The 19,105-nt window shown below is 41.8% G+C and overlaps 1 protein-coding gene and 1 pseudogene across 1 annotated transcript; both read right to left on the bottom strand.

Annotated features, from left to right (window-relative positions):
* Positions 1-1,296: 1,296 nt before the first annotated feature.
* LOC147621266 (F-box/kelch-repeat protein At1g80440-like) lies at positions 1,297-2,646 on the bottom strand. The gene has a single exon (XM_086824527.1). The coding sequence runs from the start codon at positions 2,527-2,529 to the stop codon at positions 1,462-1,464; it is 1,068 nt and encodes a 355-aa protein (XP_086680653.1). The 5' UTR covers positions 2,530-2,646; the 3' UTR covers positions 1,297-1,461.
* Positions 2,647-7,576: 4,930 nt separating this feature from the next.
* On the bottom strand, positions 7,577-17,539 carry LOC147621265 (uncharacterized; annotated as a pseudogene).
* Between the last annotated feature and the right edge of the window lie 1,566 nt (positions 17,540-19,105).

Below are 19,105 nucleotides of genomic sequence, written 5' to 3'. Positions count from 1 at the left end.
CAAACAAAATCCTTTTCTTGATATGCCTAGTGAGAAAGAGTGAATAGATTCTGATTCAATTCTTTCCTCAAATAAATTAGACTTGAATGTATTTTTTATGTGGCATCATAGATTTATTAGATGATTAGGATGACTTTTTTAGAGGTCTTCATATTGTTGGCCTATGCATTTGACTTAAGACCTTTATCATCTTCTATTTGTGTATTTGGTCTCATATTCCATTTTGGCCTAACAGAGATGTTAATATCATTTTCTCTTCTCTCTCTCTCTCTCTCTCTCTCTCTCTCTCTCTCTCTCTTATGGCTATCCCTTTCACTCCTTTCTTTATAACCATCCAATCAAACAAAATCCTTTTCTTGATATGCCTAGTGAGAAAGAGTGAATATATTCCGATTCAATCCTTTCCTCAAATAAATTAGACTCGATCTACCTGCATTAAAAAGAATTTGAGTACTGGAAGGAAACTCTTTTGTGCACATAAAATCAAAATTTGAGTAATGGAAGGAAACTCTTCTATGCACATAAAATCATATGCATATGATGCTCATCATAACTATTGAATAATCATAGCATCCAAACAATGGCAAGAGAAAACTACCACCATGGTAAATATTTTTTTCCAATTAGTTTAACAAACTCATGGGGGACATTTTTCCAAATACTTATTTCTTTGTATAATCTAGGAGCAAACAGCTAATCTTACTACTAATCTTGAAAATTGCTCTAACTTTTGAACTCATTGTATGTTAGTTGGTGCTCTTTCTGTAAGCCACCACTCATTTAAAATCATCAAGGATGGATAAATATAAAACTTGAAGAAGTAACATCGGGCATTTGTTCTCGTGGTTGATGGGGGTGGCTTGTAACCTGGAGGTACCATGTTCAACCCCTGGTTGGACACCCGATAGTTACCTTGCCCTCACTTTGTAGAGGATATGAGGGGTCCTCATCGAGTACTTTGCTCCCTTATAGTAGTCGCCAAATTCTATTAAAAAAACTTGAAGAAGTCATAGGATTCTTTGAAATCTCCAAAAGAATGCTAACAAAGGTTCAAAACAAGGCATAACTGTTATGAATCAATATCCAAAATACAAAATAGAGGTGAGAAGCTTGGTCAATGATGTAAAAGAAATGCCTAAATGAAGAAAAAGGTTTTTGTTTTCTGAGTAGATTCATCCGGTTTTTGTTTCCCAACAAGTCCCTACAATATGCCGGCTTTATATATGAAAAAATATTCCTTAGGCTATTTAAAATAGCCCACTAATACATAATATAATAATGACTTTTATAATACCTTTCCTAACTTCTTAATATAATAGCCTTTTCTTTGAAACAAATAATAATGACTTTTATGAGGGCTACGCTCCAGCTGGCACCAAGTAGTAACCTGTTGATCTAAAAAATTTGAGGAAAATATACGACAGCGGTCAGAGACGGCACATCCTAGACCTGCCCGGGTCGTCAGAATTCGATTGTGCAGGCGGCGTGCACAAGCCCACAGAAGCCATGGCTGGCGTCCACCTTTTCCCAGCAGGCAGCGTTGGAGCCGCTTGCTAAGCGGCATATAAACGCCTCGAATGGCTCAACCCCGCTGCTGTAGCCCGACACAAGGATGCCGTCCCCTAGAGTGGTTGCACACGCAGCCACCCTTATTAATTGTTGCGGTATGGAGATCATCGCTTCCCACTGCTCTTCCTTGGACTTGTACCTCATCAGCTTGCCGTCCATCAGCGCGTACAGCTGCCCCTTCATAACCACCACAGCGCATGGAGGCTTTCCTGCAAGCCACAAATTGTCAATAACCTCCCATTTCCTGTTAATTACATCAAATCTCTCTGCAGTTCTCCCAATCTGGCCTTGTAAATCCGCCGAGATGCCGCTAATCACAATAAATTCACCATTAACCACAGCCGCTTTGCATTGATCTCTCTCTTGGCCCATATCAGGCAATGGCTCCCATACATCACTCTCCACATCATACATCTCTGCACTGCGGAGGGCGTTGTTGCTATCATCATGGCCACCAGCTACGATGACTTTTCCATCTATGCTCCCACTGGCAAAAACTGACCGCAAGGTGAGCATGTCTGAGCCTCTTTTCCACTGCCCACTTGAGAAATTAAACACACAGACACACTTGAGAACTGCCAAGGAGACAGGATCCCATCCCCCAAGCAAAACAACACTGCTTCCAACAGCAACACATTGGCAATACAGAGGCAGCCCATCGGCAAAATAAGGGATTGGGGGCAGCGTATCCCAAGCTCTCTGCTTCGCATCATAGATGCTAACACCATACACAGGGGTCCTGCCAGGGCGGAGGGACCGAGGCATAGCTTGGATTATGCAACCATAACAATCTGTGTAGCCTAACCTTTGTCTGGCTTGATAGAAGGTGGGGCTTGAGACGAGGAATCGCCATGAGCGGCAGACTTGTTGGAGGGTGGAGTGGTATTGGAGGGAAACACGTTGAAGGCAATCAAGGGCTATGTCTAGGGGCAAGGAAGGGATTAGCTCGGGGGTAGACATGGCATAGCAGATTAATTAGGAGTAAGACGGATTAACGAGGCAAGGAAGAGGAAATATAAGACGATTAAGCAAGCGAAGATGGCTGGGGAGATGAATTCAAGCAGGGGTTGAGAGGGGAGTGGACTCAGTGGAGAATGTGGCCAAAAGAGGGGGGGGGGGGGGGGGGGGGGGGGGGGTCGTGGGAAGGGTATCTAGAGTGGCAAGTTGGCAAGGCGCCAACAGAGCTGCGCGTTGGACTTTTCCGCACACACACCAAAAAAAACCTGTCCGGCCCCCACATATTCCTCAAACGACCAATTGCCCTATCCTCAGCCTTGCTACCAACCCACCTACGCTTCTTGGATTTGGCCAAAAGACACAGCCATCATATCCTTGGCCGTCACCATGAGCCTTGAGGCTCCTTCACTACACCAATTCTTTCTCCCTTCACTTTTTCTATTGCAATACGGCTCTTGGTGTGGGGGCCTCTTTCGAATGCACATGGAATCTCAAAACACTTAATCCATTTGGGAGAGGTCCTTTTTGTGGCTTGATTCTCTTAGGGGTAGTTTCCACGCAAGCCTATACTAGCAAATTGGTTGCAACTTTGGGGATATTTAAATACAAGAAGACAAAAATATCTCACCTGAAGTGGACAGACATAATTTCAGAAGGTTGAACTCGAACTCGCTGCCAGATTCTCCTAGCAAGGAAATCATCCCTTAAAGCCTATTCTCATGGATCATGAGGTGGTGGGCCAGCTCGAGGCCCACAAATGAGCTGCCCTCTAGCCAATTCATGCCTCAATGGCATCAAACAACAGTAGTTGACCTCCAGTCAACTATGAGGAGTGAATTTGAACACCTGAAAATACCACCAAGAATGTCCCAAGTTCCAACTTCTTCATAATTAAGCTTGATTGTAATGCTCAAATGTAATCCTTTAAGAGAATATGACAACCTATGGAATCTTTTAAAAGCTGGTGACATGGCTCCAATTAACTGGCTACTAGACGGATTTAATGATAGCACACGTGAAGCAAATAGATACTATCTCATTTAGTTGGGTAGCCAACTAAATAGATTCTATCTCATTTAGTTGGGTAGCCAACTAAACCTGTTCTCAAATGTGACAGCAGCCTCTTAAAATTTTTGCATCCTTAAGTATCGTGCCAAGAGAGGTGCTTCCCTTAATTCTCTTCTGTTTACAATAAGGTAGTCGAGCATGTGCTTATGGTATTAAATTGTATATAGTCCATCCATTCACACTACCTGAAAAGACACGTGTGTGTGTGTGTGTGTGTGTGTGTGTGTGTGTGTGTGTGTGTGTGTGTGTGTGTGTGTGTGTGAGAGAGAGAGAGAGAGAGAGAGAGAGAGATGTGGTACCCTTTTTTATTAATGTATCTTTTAAGTCGTCAACTAATGGATAGTCATCATTTGAAGAAGTGTGTGCTTGCAATACATTCTTTCATTAATGGTGTGTAAAATTTAAGGGTGTGCAAAATTTAAACTGTGAGATATTACTTTGGTACACTCCAAAAATTAATTTATAGTATTGAGCTTACTCTATTTTATCTTTAAAAGACTTAATAATTATGATTAATGTTATGACTACCAATATATCATTTAGAGCCCTTTCCCAAAAGCAACAGGAAGTGTTGTGATAACTCGAATGTGTTTTTCATTCAACACCCAACCTACCTGTTACACATATATATTTTATTATTTTTTGATACACAATAATCGTAGAGAATATGCTTGATTAACTGTGTACAGAAACCAGCTTAATAAATGGAATGTGTGAATGTGCACTTATGTGCGAGTGTGCACAAGGTTATTTTATGTGCAAGTGTACATGAGGTCCCATGACACTACCACACATGAGGCAAGCATAAGTGGAATTTTTTAGGGAGTGCTATCCCCTAGACTGCCAACCTCTTCACAAAATGATGTGAGAAAGTCATCATTATTTCTAAGCTGCCAAAACTCATGAGGCAATAAATGAGATAAGGCCTAACAATGTGGTAGTGTGCAAGATGTGTTAGGCTTAGACATGGTAGAGCACCAAGTTTTTTTTGGGTTCTTTTCTCTTATGCCATTTCAAGATGGTTTTTTAATTGTTGATTTGTTGTTATGTCATTTCGAAATATTTTATTTTATTGTTGAGTTGTTAATGTTTTGTGTTTCTTTCTTATCAATGGGGACATACTAAACATAGGCATAGGCTATGCTAGAAGGAGAAAAGATGAAATTGCTCCTCCCCTTACCCTATCTATGCTAAAAGACTCTCAGCCTAATGCATCATAACATTATAAGGGAAATTTAAATACTTAATCAACTAAGAAAAACAAAAAGTGCAATTGATAGTGATAATAATGTGACATCTCATCCTTACTTAAAATGATTGCTCTTGATTTTTATCAATGGGTGCATATTAATTATAGGAGTAGGATAGGCTAGAAGGAGTAAAGATGTAATTGCTCCTCTGTTATGGGGAAGGTTTCTTAGCCTAATACATCATGACATTAAAAGGGTAACTTAAAGAACTAATCAACTAAGAAAACTAAAAAAAGTACAATCGATAGTGACAATAATGTGGCATTCATCCTTACCTAAACAATTGCTCTTGTTTATCCTATTCATGCTTATTATAGCAACTTTATCTAATGGATAGCCATCATTTGAATATGTGAATGGTTAGGATGCTTCCTTTCTTTAAGGACTACTCTAGAGTGTAAGTTTCATCATGGAAGTATTCATTTAGCCATGACGTAAGAAACTTATTTTGCAATAACGATTAGCTATTCTTTGCCTCGTGGGGTTTATCCCATTGGCAGCGCCATTTCCTATTAAAAGGGGGATATAGAAGGGCTTTGTAATTTTCTCAACTATATTTATAAAGGGCTTCTCGTTATGTGAATTCATTTATTTTTAGTAATTTGTCTCTTGGGAAGATCTACCACTTCTACAAATGAAGATAACCAAGTCCGCTTCTATGAATAGTAGCTCACTAAACCATGAAGTCTAAGTGAACTATTGCATTTCAACACCATCCTTTTACCATGGCAAAAACTCTTGACATTTAAACCTAGAATCCATTAGTCACCATGATGTGATAAGAAAAAAATAAAATTGTGGAGTGCAAGTCAATGTGCTTTAGAATGGGTAAAACCCTTAAGACGAAAAGTTTAATTAATTAGAGGAGTAGGCTTTGTGTCCCCTCTATTAGTCGATGGTCTTATCTTTGGCTAAATCAAAGCTTAATATAGACTTGCTTGAATGTTGAGATATTTTTCTTGATGAATGGTACACTTATAGTTAAGATCTTAGTTTAATGGTTGAGATGGTATTTGACTCAAATTTTAAATTGCTTGGTTGTCTTGGGACTAATGTCTATACTTAATTCAAAAATTATAATTTCTCTTTGAGTTTTTATAATTATTGAATCATCAATTTGTTACAAATCTTGTAAATTTTGAAGTCTAGATGTTATAATCTTGTTCTTGAACTCGAAGAAATTATCACTTCTTCAATGATTTGATTAGTGTCTTACCCATTCTTTAAGATTCTAAAAAGGTTAATACTATACTTTTTTATAAATTTACTATTATTTAGGCAATTTATATCTTGGAAATACTTGTTTTTGTTGAGATGTCAAGCTTAACATGAGGTGACACTCATGAGGCACTTGCATGACCTTTCGACATTTACATCACTAGTGGGTTTAGTAGCTAGCACCGACATATCTTCGCTAGAGATTCTATAGCTGGACTATACCAACTAGTCCACACCGATCCACTCCACTTAGCATGTTCACATTATGGATCCCTTGTATATACTCTAGTATGTGTGTTGGTCACTTTATCTCCTTTTTGTAGACCTCTTTTGTTGTTGTGAAAAGAAGAAGAACAATTTTTAGCCTCTCACCTTGTGTGTTCTCTTCTAGGGTTTGTGAGAGTGTGTGTGTGCTTGCAAGAGCTCAAGCTCTCTTCTCCCCTACATCCTTTTATGGTATCAGATCCTGGTTCATGCTAAGAGTTGAGCAAGTAAGAGAAGTACAGAAAGCGGCACAAGGGTAAGAGCTTCATCTACTCTTCCCCCTTTTGTGTTGGCTATTACACCCTTGTTGGGAGCTCTTTGGGAGGCACCAACAAACGAACTCCAATTGAGGAGCTTTATTTGTGGGAGCGGAGCTATAGGGTATTCATAATGTCCTTTGGATAACATTTTTTGGGCCAAAAACACGTTTTGGGCATGTCTAGACCTCCATTTTTCAGTTCGTAGGCGTTGCGGGTAAGTTTCGATTCTCTACAGAACTCTGTTTTTGGAACTGCACGAAGAGCAATTGGTTGTGTAGACACTGTGTACTGCAAAGAGGTCTTAAAGGTAAAATTGGGTGTATGTATGTAAATTCAGGTCATTGGTTTTGATAGTTTGGGTGCAGTACAATACCGCTACTACAGAGAATATAACAGCTTGGGCAGGTCAAACAAGAGTGCTATTTTTGGTGAGTTTGTATTGCAGACAAGATGTTGAATGATAGAATTAACCAGATTGTTGTAGAAAAGCTTGAAAAGAACAACTTCCATGCTTAGAGGTTTAGATTAACAAATTTCTTGATGGGAAAAAGCTATTGAGACTACATTGAAGGTGAACAGGAGGAGACCCTAGAGACACAGGAGATTAATCCAACTACTGCAGATGTAAAAGAATAAAACGATTGGAATCAAGGTGTAAGGAAAGCCATGTATTGGCTTACTATTAGCATAGAGAACACTATAATTGGGCATATAAGAATGCCAAGTCACCCAAGGAGGCATGGGACACCTTGGTGAAGCTGTATGAAACTAACACCAAGGCACGAAAGATTCAGTTGAAGAATGAGCTTCATACTATGGAGAAGAAAAATATGTCTATGAATGATTATGCCTTGAAGATTAAGGGAATTGTGGAATCCCATGCATCTATTGGTGTTTCTGATGATGATGATAAGATGGAAGTATGTCTACGTGGTCTCAGGCCACAATACAAGGCATTCAAGATGTGCACTTTTGCTACACGAGTCGGAGCTAGGGATTTGCCGGGCACCATAAGCGAGCCATGAATGGCTGCAAGCATACAACCAGAAACTAGCAAGCTCAACAGGGAGCAGAGGTGTGTCACTCACCACTCAGACCGCCGTCGAGAAGGATTCTCACACCGCAGTGAAGAAGGAGCCGCCGCCGTCGCTCTACCGCCGTGCCGCCACGTAGTGCTCGATCGCTATCTCTCTCTCTCTCTCTCTCTCTCTCTCTCTCTCTCTCTCTCTCTCTCTCTCTCTCTCTCTCTCTCTCTCTCTCTCTCTCTCGCGCTCGCTCTCTCACATGCAGGAGAATGGGATGGAGAAGATAAGGCAAGATCACTCCTTGTATTCAACACATTGAGAATGAGAGTTTTTAGGGTTACATTTGACTCTTATACGTGACCTAGCCGTTCAGTGCACATGGGTGTCCACACATGGCAGGCGGATCCTAACCCTTATCCTAATGACATTCGAGGTGCGCCTCTCATCGGCGATCACCTAATCCCTTTATCCTTTACATGTGGTGCCGACAAGCCTGGCCCATGAGTCAGAATATTTAAATTAATTACATGACATAAAAAGTAGTATATCTCGGGTTTGCTGTGGAATACCGTCTGCAAAACAGGGAAGTAGAGTGAAAGTATGCTGGAATTCAAAAGATATAGAGTGTAATAAAATCAAACATGTTAGACCACAATGGATGTTGCCATGAGAACTTAGTTTAAGGGGTCACATGAATGAGCTAGCATAGCAAATTAACAGGAGTTTACAATTATTGAAAGTAAATCAAGAGTTAGCAAGGTGTCAAAGGTTAATCAAGGTCTATAACTAGCCTAAGTCAAGGAAAATTACCAAACTTAATAAATAAACAGATGACCACAATGTGTCTACTCTAAGAACAAGCTAATACCACGAGCCTAGGGACATAAGAAACATCAGAGTTACAGGAGCCTTTTGCCTTTATTTCTTTATGCACGTGACAATTTTTACACACAATGGCGACCTCCCTAAGGCAAAACTAACATCGATCCTGGTGCCATGTTTAACACAAGGCATTCTCTAGGAATCTATTAGTTCACCTTAGGCAAGGCTACCCCCTACCAACCAGGGCATCTGTCTGGAGTAGAATACTCCTCGCCTACCAAGTGTCAATAGGGCGATAGGCCAACATTAAAGCACATAATAGACTTGCATTGCCAATTTTTTGTAGGCTTTTCTTTTTATTTTATTTATCTCTTTTGATTTTCGCTCCTGAACTATAATGTTTTCTTACATCCTTTCGACAAAGGGGTAAAAGCTATGTCCTAGAGGTCAACACACACATGGTTAGGTGTCAAACATTAAGATGGTTTGACCCTAGACCTAAGACAACCGTATTCCAGGGTTAACTAAAGACTTCATGCATTCTCAAGAATATATCCAATAAGGTTAAACTCATTAATGATGTACACTAACACGTTAGGCAACTTTGAAAACTTAGTGCCTTGACAAATTCCATGTGGTCATGCATTATAGTTCATGCAATTAGTTAAACAGTAAAAACGAAAGAGAGTGGGCATGGAAGAATTACACCTATATTTTAGAGATCTCCTTGATTCGATGTGAGAAATGCCCGCAATTTGATGAGATATTTATGTATGAATGTTGCGACCGTCTCAGGACTTGAAAGTGAACCCACCTCAAACTTTTCAACCTGTACAACCAACTAACACGCACTATATCTCGAGAGGCACATCAGTGGAAAAAATAAGCACTCATTAAGCACACAAAACTAAAAACAACTTGAAAACATTAACCTACCTACCAGTCACCACACTAATACTAAGGATCAAGGTAAGAGGATGTTGTAGAGTCCTAGCTCTATCCCTAAGGCTAAGCCTCTATCTGCATCATCCAAATAAATAAAGTCTACCTCGGTAGTGCCATGAGTTTCATTCGTCCATTTATCGTCAGATATATCTTCTTCGTATTCCCATCCACATAAACTCATCAAGAATGTAACCATGTGAGGATAGTCATTTTGTGGAAAAGAAAAGTCTTGGGCTATCGGGGATATGTCCTCTACGGAGTAGGGGTCAGTCATGGTCAATAGGCGAATTAGCCATTCTAATTCCTCAACATTTTCCTCTCTAGCTAATACATCTATATGATCCAATTTGGTTTTAATTACAGGATAGCACATGTGAAATATTTGAGAAAGGTACAGATGATACCTCTCACCAAAAGTGGGAGTGGATGAAGTGATTGATGCTCGTGCATTTGCCATATTTGCAAACACAGATATAGCATCAGTAGGTTTATGATAGGTTAATCTAGTTCCTAATTGTATGCAGATATTTCTCCTCTTAATGTGCTCTTGCTCTTTTTGCTATTTTTTGTTTTTCTTTTTTTTGTGTATGAAGCTATATATATACATCCCCTCGAATTTAGGAATTACATGGTCAGGGGAAAAGGTTAGGAAGGAAGCAATAGAATGTCGAGCGTGAGTACATAATCCCCCCTTCCTTGGGTAGATCATATTTTTTGCAATGATGTTGCAGCCTCTTGGAACCAATTTGTCCAGCGGGTCATAGGTGGTGATGTGGTCAGATAGCTTTTTATGACCCTTGTGTGGCTACATCAAATTGCAGAGATGGTAGTGTACGCTCGCATGAATGAACGGAGGAAATGGTTTTCGACGATACTGTTACAAGGGAGACGTAGACTCATTGGTTACTTGGTGGGTATTGACAAGGGTAGGTGTAGACTGTACAGAAACTTCCATATCAACGGGTACCTAGCATGAGGAGCTAGAAGCTTCATGTGGCTCCCCCCCTTCCTGAGCTATAGGTGGTATCGATCGATATCGTTTGGGAATCCAAACTAGCTCTGGAAGAAGTGGTGTGGAGCACTCCGTTACCTTTCCCTTACCACGGTCTTGAATTGTCGTTGGGGTGGCAATGTTTGGTTTGCAAGGTTTTACAGGCTATGTAGAGGGATTCAGCTTATGTTTAGGGACCCAAATCTGGTCATTCCCTTCATAGTATCGTTGGGCTGCTAATAATTTTTTAGGAATCCAACATGATGTCATGTTGCCTTTTCTTGGGCGGGTAGCTGCTTTCCTACTACGATGCTTCTTGTCTGAACGAGATTGAGCAGTGGAGGAGCGAAGCTTTTGGGACCCATTTGTATGTACTCTTTGGTATAGTAAGCGGAGCCTTGGAGACCACACTGCCTATTTCTATTCTTGGCGTTGAAGCATTTGAGGGGTGGAAAACAATCAAAGATGGTTTGACCACTTGACTTTGTGATTTTTCGTTATCTAGCATTGTGTCCAGAGTTGATGGCTTTGGTGCGGGATTTTGAGCGTTCAAACTGAGAGCTGGTTCTTGCATTATAACTCGCCTGGTTGCCCAATCAATATTGCACTTGGTGGCTAACATCCATTTGCACCCTAAGTTCACAGTCCCCTCCATGGTACCAGTAGGCATAACCAAAAAGCTTGAAATTACGGTCCCCTTGTCATAGGCAACAGGAGTGTGCAGAATTCCTGAGACAGGGGTTTTCTTCTTATTGATACCCTTAACTTGGATAGCACTCTTGGATAAAGGTGGTTTTCCAAGTTGACACCACACTCCATATGATAGCAAATTGTGTCGAGCTTCGGTATCCAATAATGCATTATACAACACCTCCCCGTAAGGACTTTGTAGCTCAATTGGGTATCATAGAGGCGGGTCAGATTCCAGTGAATCCTCCTCTGCCTCCTTGAAAAATGCTTGCATAATTCCCAAGTTGGCTTCTCGTTGGCGCCTAACACGTTGTTGACGTTCTTTGGCTTCAACTCTCGCTTTTTCTTAAGCTCAGCTTGTTCTTTAGCTGCCTTCTTCTGATGGATTGCCTGTAACTCCTCTTGGCTGCTCAAGGGGTCATAGTATCTTTTGAATTTATTGCCATTGAAGAATCCAATGGTTTCAACTCTGTTGAGAGTCTCCACTCGAATGGTACCTTGCTGCGGGGTAATTTCACATACTCTATACGGTCCCTTACCAGCATATTTGAGCTTCTTCTTTTCGTTACGCACTCCATACATCAGGACTTTATCCCCGACCTTGATGTCCTTGTCTTTCAGGTGGCGATCAAACCATTTTTTCCTTCTATCCTTCTCCACAAGGGCATTGTACACAGCTAATTGTCTTTCTTCGTTTAGCCGCTCAAGGATATACAGACGCTCTACTAAGGGATTACCATCCCAACCCTCTTGAGTAGCAACATGAAGACTAGGAATGACAAATTCCCACAGCATGACTGCTTCTTGGCCGTATACCATCTTGAATGGTGTGCAATTAATAGCCACTTTGTACGCACTACGATAGGCCCATAAAGCTGATGTAAGCTTTAGATCCCAATCCGTGCGATGAGCCTCAACAGTCTTTGTCAAAACAGAGATTAAGGTCTTGTTGGTACTCTCGACTTGTCCATTCTCTTGCGGATAATAAGGAGTAGATTTATAATGGGATATCATGAAATTTGTTGTGAGCTCCTTAATTACTTCATTTATAAAATGCATGCCATTGTTGCTCACAAGTTCAAAAGGACAACCGAAGCGTGTGATTATATTTTTAAAGAGGAGCTTGGCTGTTGTCCTTGCATCTGCCTTACGTGTCGCTTTCGCTTTAGCCCATTTGGTCATATAGTCTCAGTGGCCACAATAATATAGCGAGATTGGGTGTTGCAGCCGCTGGGCTAATTGGACCTACAAAGTCTAAACCCCACTTTTGAAATGGTTGATTTACTTTAATTGGATGTAGGGGCATCCCTGATCTTTCCGTTGGGGTTTCTTGTAGCGTTGGCATTCATCATAACCCTTCACAAAAAGTGATGCATCTTGGAACATAGTGGGCCACCAATACCCTGATTGTAAGATCTTTCACGCAGTTAAGTCTCTTGAGAAGTGACCACCGGCTACGCCCATATGTGCCTCTTGCAAAATATATAGAAACTCATCCTCTCGGGCACGCCTCTTAAGAATGTCATCCTTTCCTCTTTTATAAAGAGTCCCGACCATCAGGCAATAGGGTTCGCATTCCTTGATTAGCTTTCGAGCTAGGTCTTTACGAAGCTTTTTAGGTGGGAAGCCATTAACCAAAAAGTTAACAATCTTCTCACTCCATTCGGGCATTGTCTCCACCATGAACAAGGAAGTGTCGGGTAAGTCATCCTCAACTCCCGTAGGAGCTTCACCATTAGGTATGCGAGACAAATGATCAGGCATGACATGTTTTTTGCCAGGTCTCACAACAACAGTGAAATCAAACTCAAGAAGAATCAATAGCCATCGTGTGATTCTTCCTGTGGAGCATGGTTTGTTTACCAGATACAACAATGCTTGGTGGCAAGAAGGTAATAACAAAATTATTTACTGCATATATCATTGCCAACCCTTCTCGCTCCATAGTGGTGTAGTTCATTTCAGCATCGTTCAACTGGCGACTAGCAAAGCTAATGGGGTAGTCTAGTTTATGTTCTCCCGGTTGAGTTAGTACACACCCAATAGCAAAGTTTGATGCATCAATATGCACATGGAAGACTAAATCCCAGTTAGGCATTCTCAAGATTGGAGCACTCACCAAGGCCTTCTTTAATAGCTCATAGGCACGGTCACAATCTTCGGCCGAAATAAACTCGATGAGAAGCTTGTACAATGGCCGAGCTATCTCAGCGAAGAATAAAATAAACCTTCGATAATAACCAACATGGCCCATAAAGCGTTGGACTCTCTTATAGTTGGTGGGTGGGGGAAATTCCAGAATGATCTTGATTTTACTTTTGTCGGGTGGAAATCCCATTTTTGGACACTATATGCCCTAGAATGACTCCGCGTTTAACCGAGAATTGGCATTTGAAAGGATTTAATGAGATGCGATATAATCTACACCTTTCAAATATTTTTCGTAAACACATCAAGTGCTCGTCCTCCCAAGAGGAATGAACACAAAGATCATCTAAGGAAGCTTCACAAAAGTCACTTAGATATTCCTTAAAGGCTGTGTTTATCAATCGTTGGAATGTTGCAGGTGCATTGTTCAAGCCAAAGGCCATGACGCGAAAGGCAAACACTCCAAACTCCGTTATAAAAGCTGTTTTAGCTTGGTCCTCTACTGCAATTATGATTTGATTATATCCAGAATACCCATCTAAAAAGCTATAAGCCTCCTTACTTGCAACTCTTTCAAGCACATGTTCAGAATACGACAAGGGGTAATGATCTCTTCTGGTGGCTGCATTAACCTTTTTGAGATCAACGCACACTCTGAGTTTCCCATTCTTCTTTGGTACAATGACTATCGAAGAAACCCATTCTGAGTGCTCAATAGGGTATATAAATCCACATTTTATGAGCTTTTCAATTTCCTCTTGCACAATCTTTGCATACTTAGGATTCATTGGGTAGGGACGTTGCTGGACTGGTTTAGCAGTCATTGGAATTGTGTGTTGCACCACAGAGGGTGAAACACCCTTCATATCATGATATGTCCAAGCAAATATGTCTTTGAATTCTTTAAGAAGCCTCTTAAGTGTAGCTTCTTCCGTCTTGGTGAGGTCTTGAGCAATAAAAACTGGGTTAGACTACTCACCTGGATCTGCTAGTTCTATCTCCACTACTACCGGGCCATCGTAGACACTGCTACTCCCATTGGTAGGCATTCATTGGGCTTTGTGTAGATGACTTTACGTTCCCCCATGGTAAACGATTTGAAATGCTTGGGTGCTAGGTGTAAGTCTATCGGTTCTTGTTGTGCCATGCTTTTTTCTTTTAATTCCGCATCCTTTTGGTGCTGAGCTAACTCTCGGTTTTGGCGCCTTCTCGCAGTACAACTTAGTTTCGGCTTCTCTTTGATTTCTAATTGGGCGACGTCATGAGGTTGCAGAATGCACCACATGACACTTTGGAGGTATTGTCCCCAATTATCCGCTAACTTCCGATAAGCATCAATAGCTCCTACATAACTAAGCCATTCTGTAGTGGATCTCTTTTTGTTTATTGTAGTTCGTACAGATTCGGACTCACTTGGTCGATCTTCACTTGTGTCCCCCTCACTTTCGGATGAACTGCAAGAGGTCACTGTCCTAGGCCTTGAGCACATTGCTTCCACACTTGGGTGAATATTTGATGCATACCCCCTATCAGGCTCAGAGTCAATTTCTTCTTGAGATTCAGACTCAGAGTTGCATTGGTCAGATTCTTTGCTACTGTCAGTGTCAAGGGAGTTTTCCACTTTCATGCCGTCAGGAGTCAAGTGCATAACACCTATCATGTTTACTAGCACTAACGGTGGCATATCTTGCCCTTCAAGCGTTACCCAACTTGTGCCTCTATTTCCCCATATGTCTATGGTTGCTGCTAGGTGTACCCAATCCACGTTATCTGACTCAGTCATACCCGGTAGGACATCCATATAAGGAGAATCTTTTCCATCATCAGTCTCTTTTTTGCATGTATAGCAATACTTTAATAAGGCTGAGTGAATAGTGGTATCCGATCGATTATCGATGATAACCTTGCTTCCTAAAGGATGCGCGCGACCATTCTCAAGATCAACTCGAATGACAGAGTCCTGGAATTGTAGGTAGACATGGTTTTTTGACCAGTCATGCACCATTTGTGCTTCCCTCATAAAGGGACGTCCTAAGATCATTTGATATGACATAGGATGCTTAGAGAAATCCATTACAATGAAGGTATGTCTTACCTTGTATCCCAAAACCTTGATCTTAAGGTCCCTTAACATTCCAATAGGTTTAGCAATTGATGCAGTATCCCTCTCTTCAAGAATATAGTTTTGATTTTGAAGCATTGACCGTGACTACATTCGCGAGTACAATAGGTGTGGTTCCTCGTGCTTGCCTCATTGGAGACCTCAACCAAATTCAATGGCGTAATCTTGGGTGCACTCAGATTATGTGGACATTGAGCAATCAAATGATCTATGCCACAACAATTACATGTAAGTACCGACATTCTCGACGTGCTCCCTTGATTTGGTTGCATTTGAGCAGTGATCTTCTGTAGCCTATTAGGGTGCTCTGCTACATGATGCGGCCCACCACAATCATAGCATTGAAGAGGTGGTCTCCTGGGCACAGTATTAAGGTTTTGCCCTCTTGTGTGGCGAGAGCAATCGCTTGATATACAGGCTTGACTTGCCCGAAATGATCCTCCATGTAGTATTGGGGAGTCATTTCAAATGTATCAATCCCATATGGAATAGTGGGGTCTATATCCTCTTCATAATCCCCACACGCACTATGTGACTCACAACCCATTTGGTTTATAGGGGTAATCCTTGGATGTGGAGGTTGTGGTCCTAGCACTGGCGGTGGTAACGGCACAGACTGGACTACATTTGGGTTCCTTGGAACTATGTGTTGTGACGGTTGCTCGGCAGGTGGTGCAGGCATCAATGCGGGTAGTTGAGGTGTGTTTGACCAGGCTAGTGGTGCCTGATTTGCTAACATACGCTTAAGTACTAGAAAATCCTTAGATTGATGGCCATACTTACCACATGCATTACAATTCCCATTAAATTTGACTCTGAATGTGAGACATTCACTCGTGCTATGTGGTCCTAAGCAAACTGAACACCATTGTTGCTCTCTTCTTGGGTACATATGGCTATTTTGAGGAGCTCGATTACCCCTTGGAGAGCCTTAGCAAGGTCAGCCTGCAGACATTTCGAATATCTTGGGCTCCTTGGCAATAGGTTTTACAGTCATTGGCTCGTGCCCAGATACTTGTGAACTGACGGACCGAAGACACCTTTTTACCACCAAGTTGTCTTCTAACTGGATTGCATTGGCAGTGATCGCTTCCCACGTCGTAAGACCTCTAATGACTAGGCCATTGTATATGTCCTCATGGCGCAATCCTCGGATGAATCTATCAAGAAGTTGGTTGTTATTAAAGCGCTCATCGTCGGGAGTACAGCGAGAATTTAGATGCTTAAGTCGACTAATAAAGTCTCTCACTGACTCTCCTTCCTCGCGTTCAGCTTTTTGGAGTTGAGATGCTACTCCCCAAAGCACACCCTCACGTATGTATTCTTTCAAGAACAATCTCTTAAGAGTGGGATAGTGAGTACGCTCTTCAACCCTTAAATTTTGATACCAATCTCTGGCTTTTCCACTCAAGGTTAAGCCTAAGGCTTTACATTTATGTAGCTCATTGTGGTCTTCCAAGGAATCACACACGTGTTCAAAAACTTCAATGTGCTTCCTAACATCTTGGTTACCAGCACTGAAGTTCTGAGTGAGCTTAGCAACTTGTACCGCCTTGCTTCTCGGCTCTCTCTCAGGCTTGCCACGCATGTTTTTCGCAATAGATCGTTCGATCGTTTGAGAAAATGCTACTAGATCACCTAAGTGAGCAGGCATAGCTGGTGGAGGCACTTCTGGGATGGCTTGGTTGACAAGAGTTGGCAGTGGACTTGATATGTATGCAGCTGATGTAGGATATGATATCTTGGATAAGGATTGTGATAAGGCGGTCGTGGAGCATATGCCATTGGCATAACAAGAGGCATAGGAGATACATGAGCATGAGTAGCGATAGGTACATATGGTTGATATGCACTGGTACGCACTGTTGTAGGTATTGTACCACTAGGTAGCGGTGTTGTACTAACTACAGTGGTAATGGGTGCACTTTTCGTCATGCTCATCATCGGAGTAGGCATTGTGGATTCCCTAATGGAAAGTTGAGCCAAAGTTGGAAAGCTAAAGTTACTGCTCATGGGCTCAACCTGCATTGAGACTCCAGGCGAAACAACATACGAAGGATCTATGGGACTCACCGAGGGACCAATTGTGACAGGGTTGGTTGTTTGGCCTTGCCCGTATCCAAAAATCTCATAGGGCCAGTGGAAACTAGGTTCACTCCCCTATTCTGCCTCTCGAATTGGATAATTCTATGAATAACCTCACATATCATTTTTTATTGTTCCTCTAGATTGGTGGCACTAGATGTAGATCGTATGACTTCTAACCAACCTACATGATATGTGTAACCCGTGTATAGGTTAGTCAGGGTCTCCATGTGTAGATCATATTCCCAATTTTCATTCAAAAATATCCCATCTAAACTTGGCGTGCCAAACGGGTCTCTTGAAGTGGACACAATGTCACTTCTTATGGATTGACTTCTAGGGACCTCTACTTTAGGAAGAGCATCAGAATGTGGTAGCTCAGTAGGGCCTTCATTAAACGAAGTGGGTAGAATATCCACATGGACACTCTTTGGGAGGGTAGGGTCTACATGAGATGTGAATGGTGAATCTACTTCCCCTCCTCCTTTGTTTACTTCACTTGTCGCATGTTCAGAGCATGTAGCTCTACTAAAGGTCTCTATTAGATGACTAAACATGCTAGATCCGGGTTGTGGGGCCCAAACTAGCATGCTTTGGCTTGCTTCCTCAGAGTTCTTGGTAGGGTGCCCTTCCATGACTTCAGAGTCGGAGGACGAGTCACTAGCCGCCGCTATTCGTGGATCTTGGGTTGCACTTCCTTGGGTTCCAACTGAAGGTCAAGATGCTAACGTGGAGGGATGGTGTGAGCTTCCGTAAACTAAATGCTTTCTAGTTGCTCAGACTCTAGCACCCGACCAGAGCGTAGATGCATGTGACGTGGGTACCCTACAGGCGTTGGTAACTACCCTTGAAGCCCACCCAAGTGGTTTTTCGGGTGTTTCGCACCCCGTTTTTACTTGTTTTTGTATTGTTTTTAACCTATTTTTTACCCCCTTACTTATGGTCGAACGTGGACGAGGGCGTGTGATAGCTCAAAACGAGCGTATCACCCAAGGGGTCCTAGCGTGCTTTACAGCATAGTGTTCGCCAATCCGGAGCTCCCGTGGTCCTCCGAACACTCTATTTGCTTGTGGGGGGAAAGGTGAAGGCTCTATCCCACATGCCCACTCCACTCCTTGGGGGTAGACTACATATAGAGCTCCACTCCCCTTAGGCTTTCACTTGAAAGAAAGCTATGGAGGCTCACTCTCCTATATATATATATATCAAAAGACCGAGGTGGGGGTTTTTTCTTTTCAAAATTTTTTTCTCCAAATAAAAAATTTCTTTCCTCTTTCCTCTCCACGCGGGTTTCCTTTTTCGTTTTTTTTTGTTGTTTTTTAAATTTTTGTTATTTTTTTTATTATTTATTTATTTTTTTACAAAAAGAATATTTTCTAGGGTTTGGGCTTGGCCGCGTCGCCTTGCTACTCACACACAACGCAGTGCAGAACTAACTAAGAAATCAGAAATCCCCTCATGCACACGCACACAGCGCAACAAGGGCGCGCACACACTTCTCGCAGAACAGAGAAATAACCGGGTAAAACAGAATTGTAAAAAATGAATTGCAGAAAATGAAAATGTCAACACCATATACACAATCACACCTCTCTATGCCTCTCCTACAGTATAAATTTCACTTCACGCAGAAGCCCAAGCTGCAAACTGGAGCTTGGTGCAGGGCATTTCCCCGGCAGTGGCGCCAAAAA

This window comes from Cibotium barometz, chromosome 30 (genome assembly GCF_041138505.1).
Source record: "Cibotium barometz isolate CiBa-2024 chromosome 30, ASM4113850v1, whole genome shotgun sequence".
Classification (NCBI taxonomy): Eukaryota; Viridiplantae; Streptophyta; class Polypodiopsida; order Cyatheales; family Cibotiaceae; genus Cibotium; species Cibotium barometz.
This window is presented reverse-complemented; position numbering and strand designations above follow the sequence as displayed.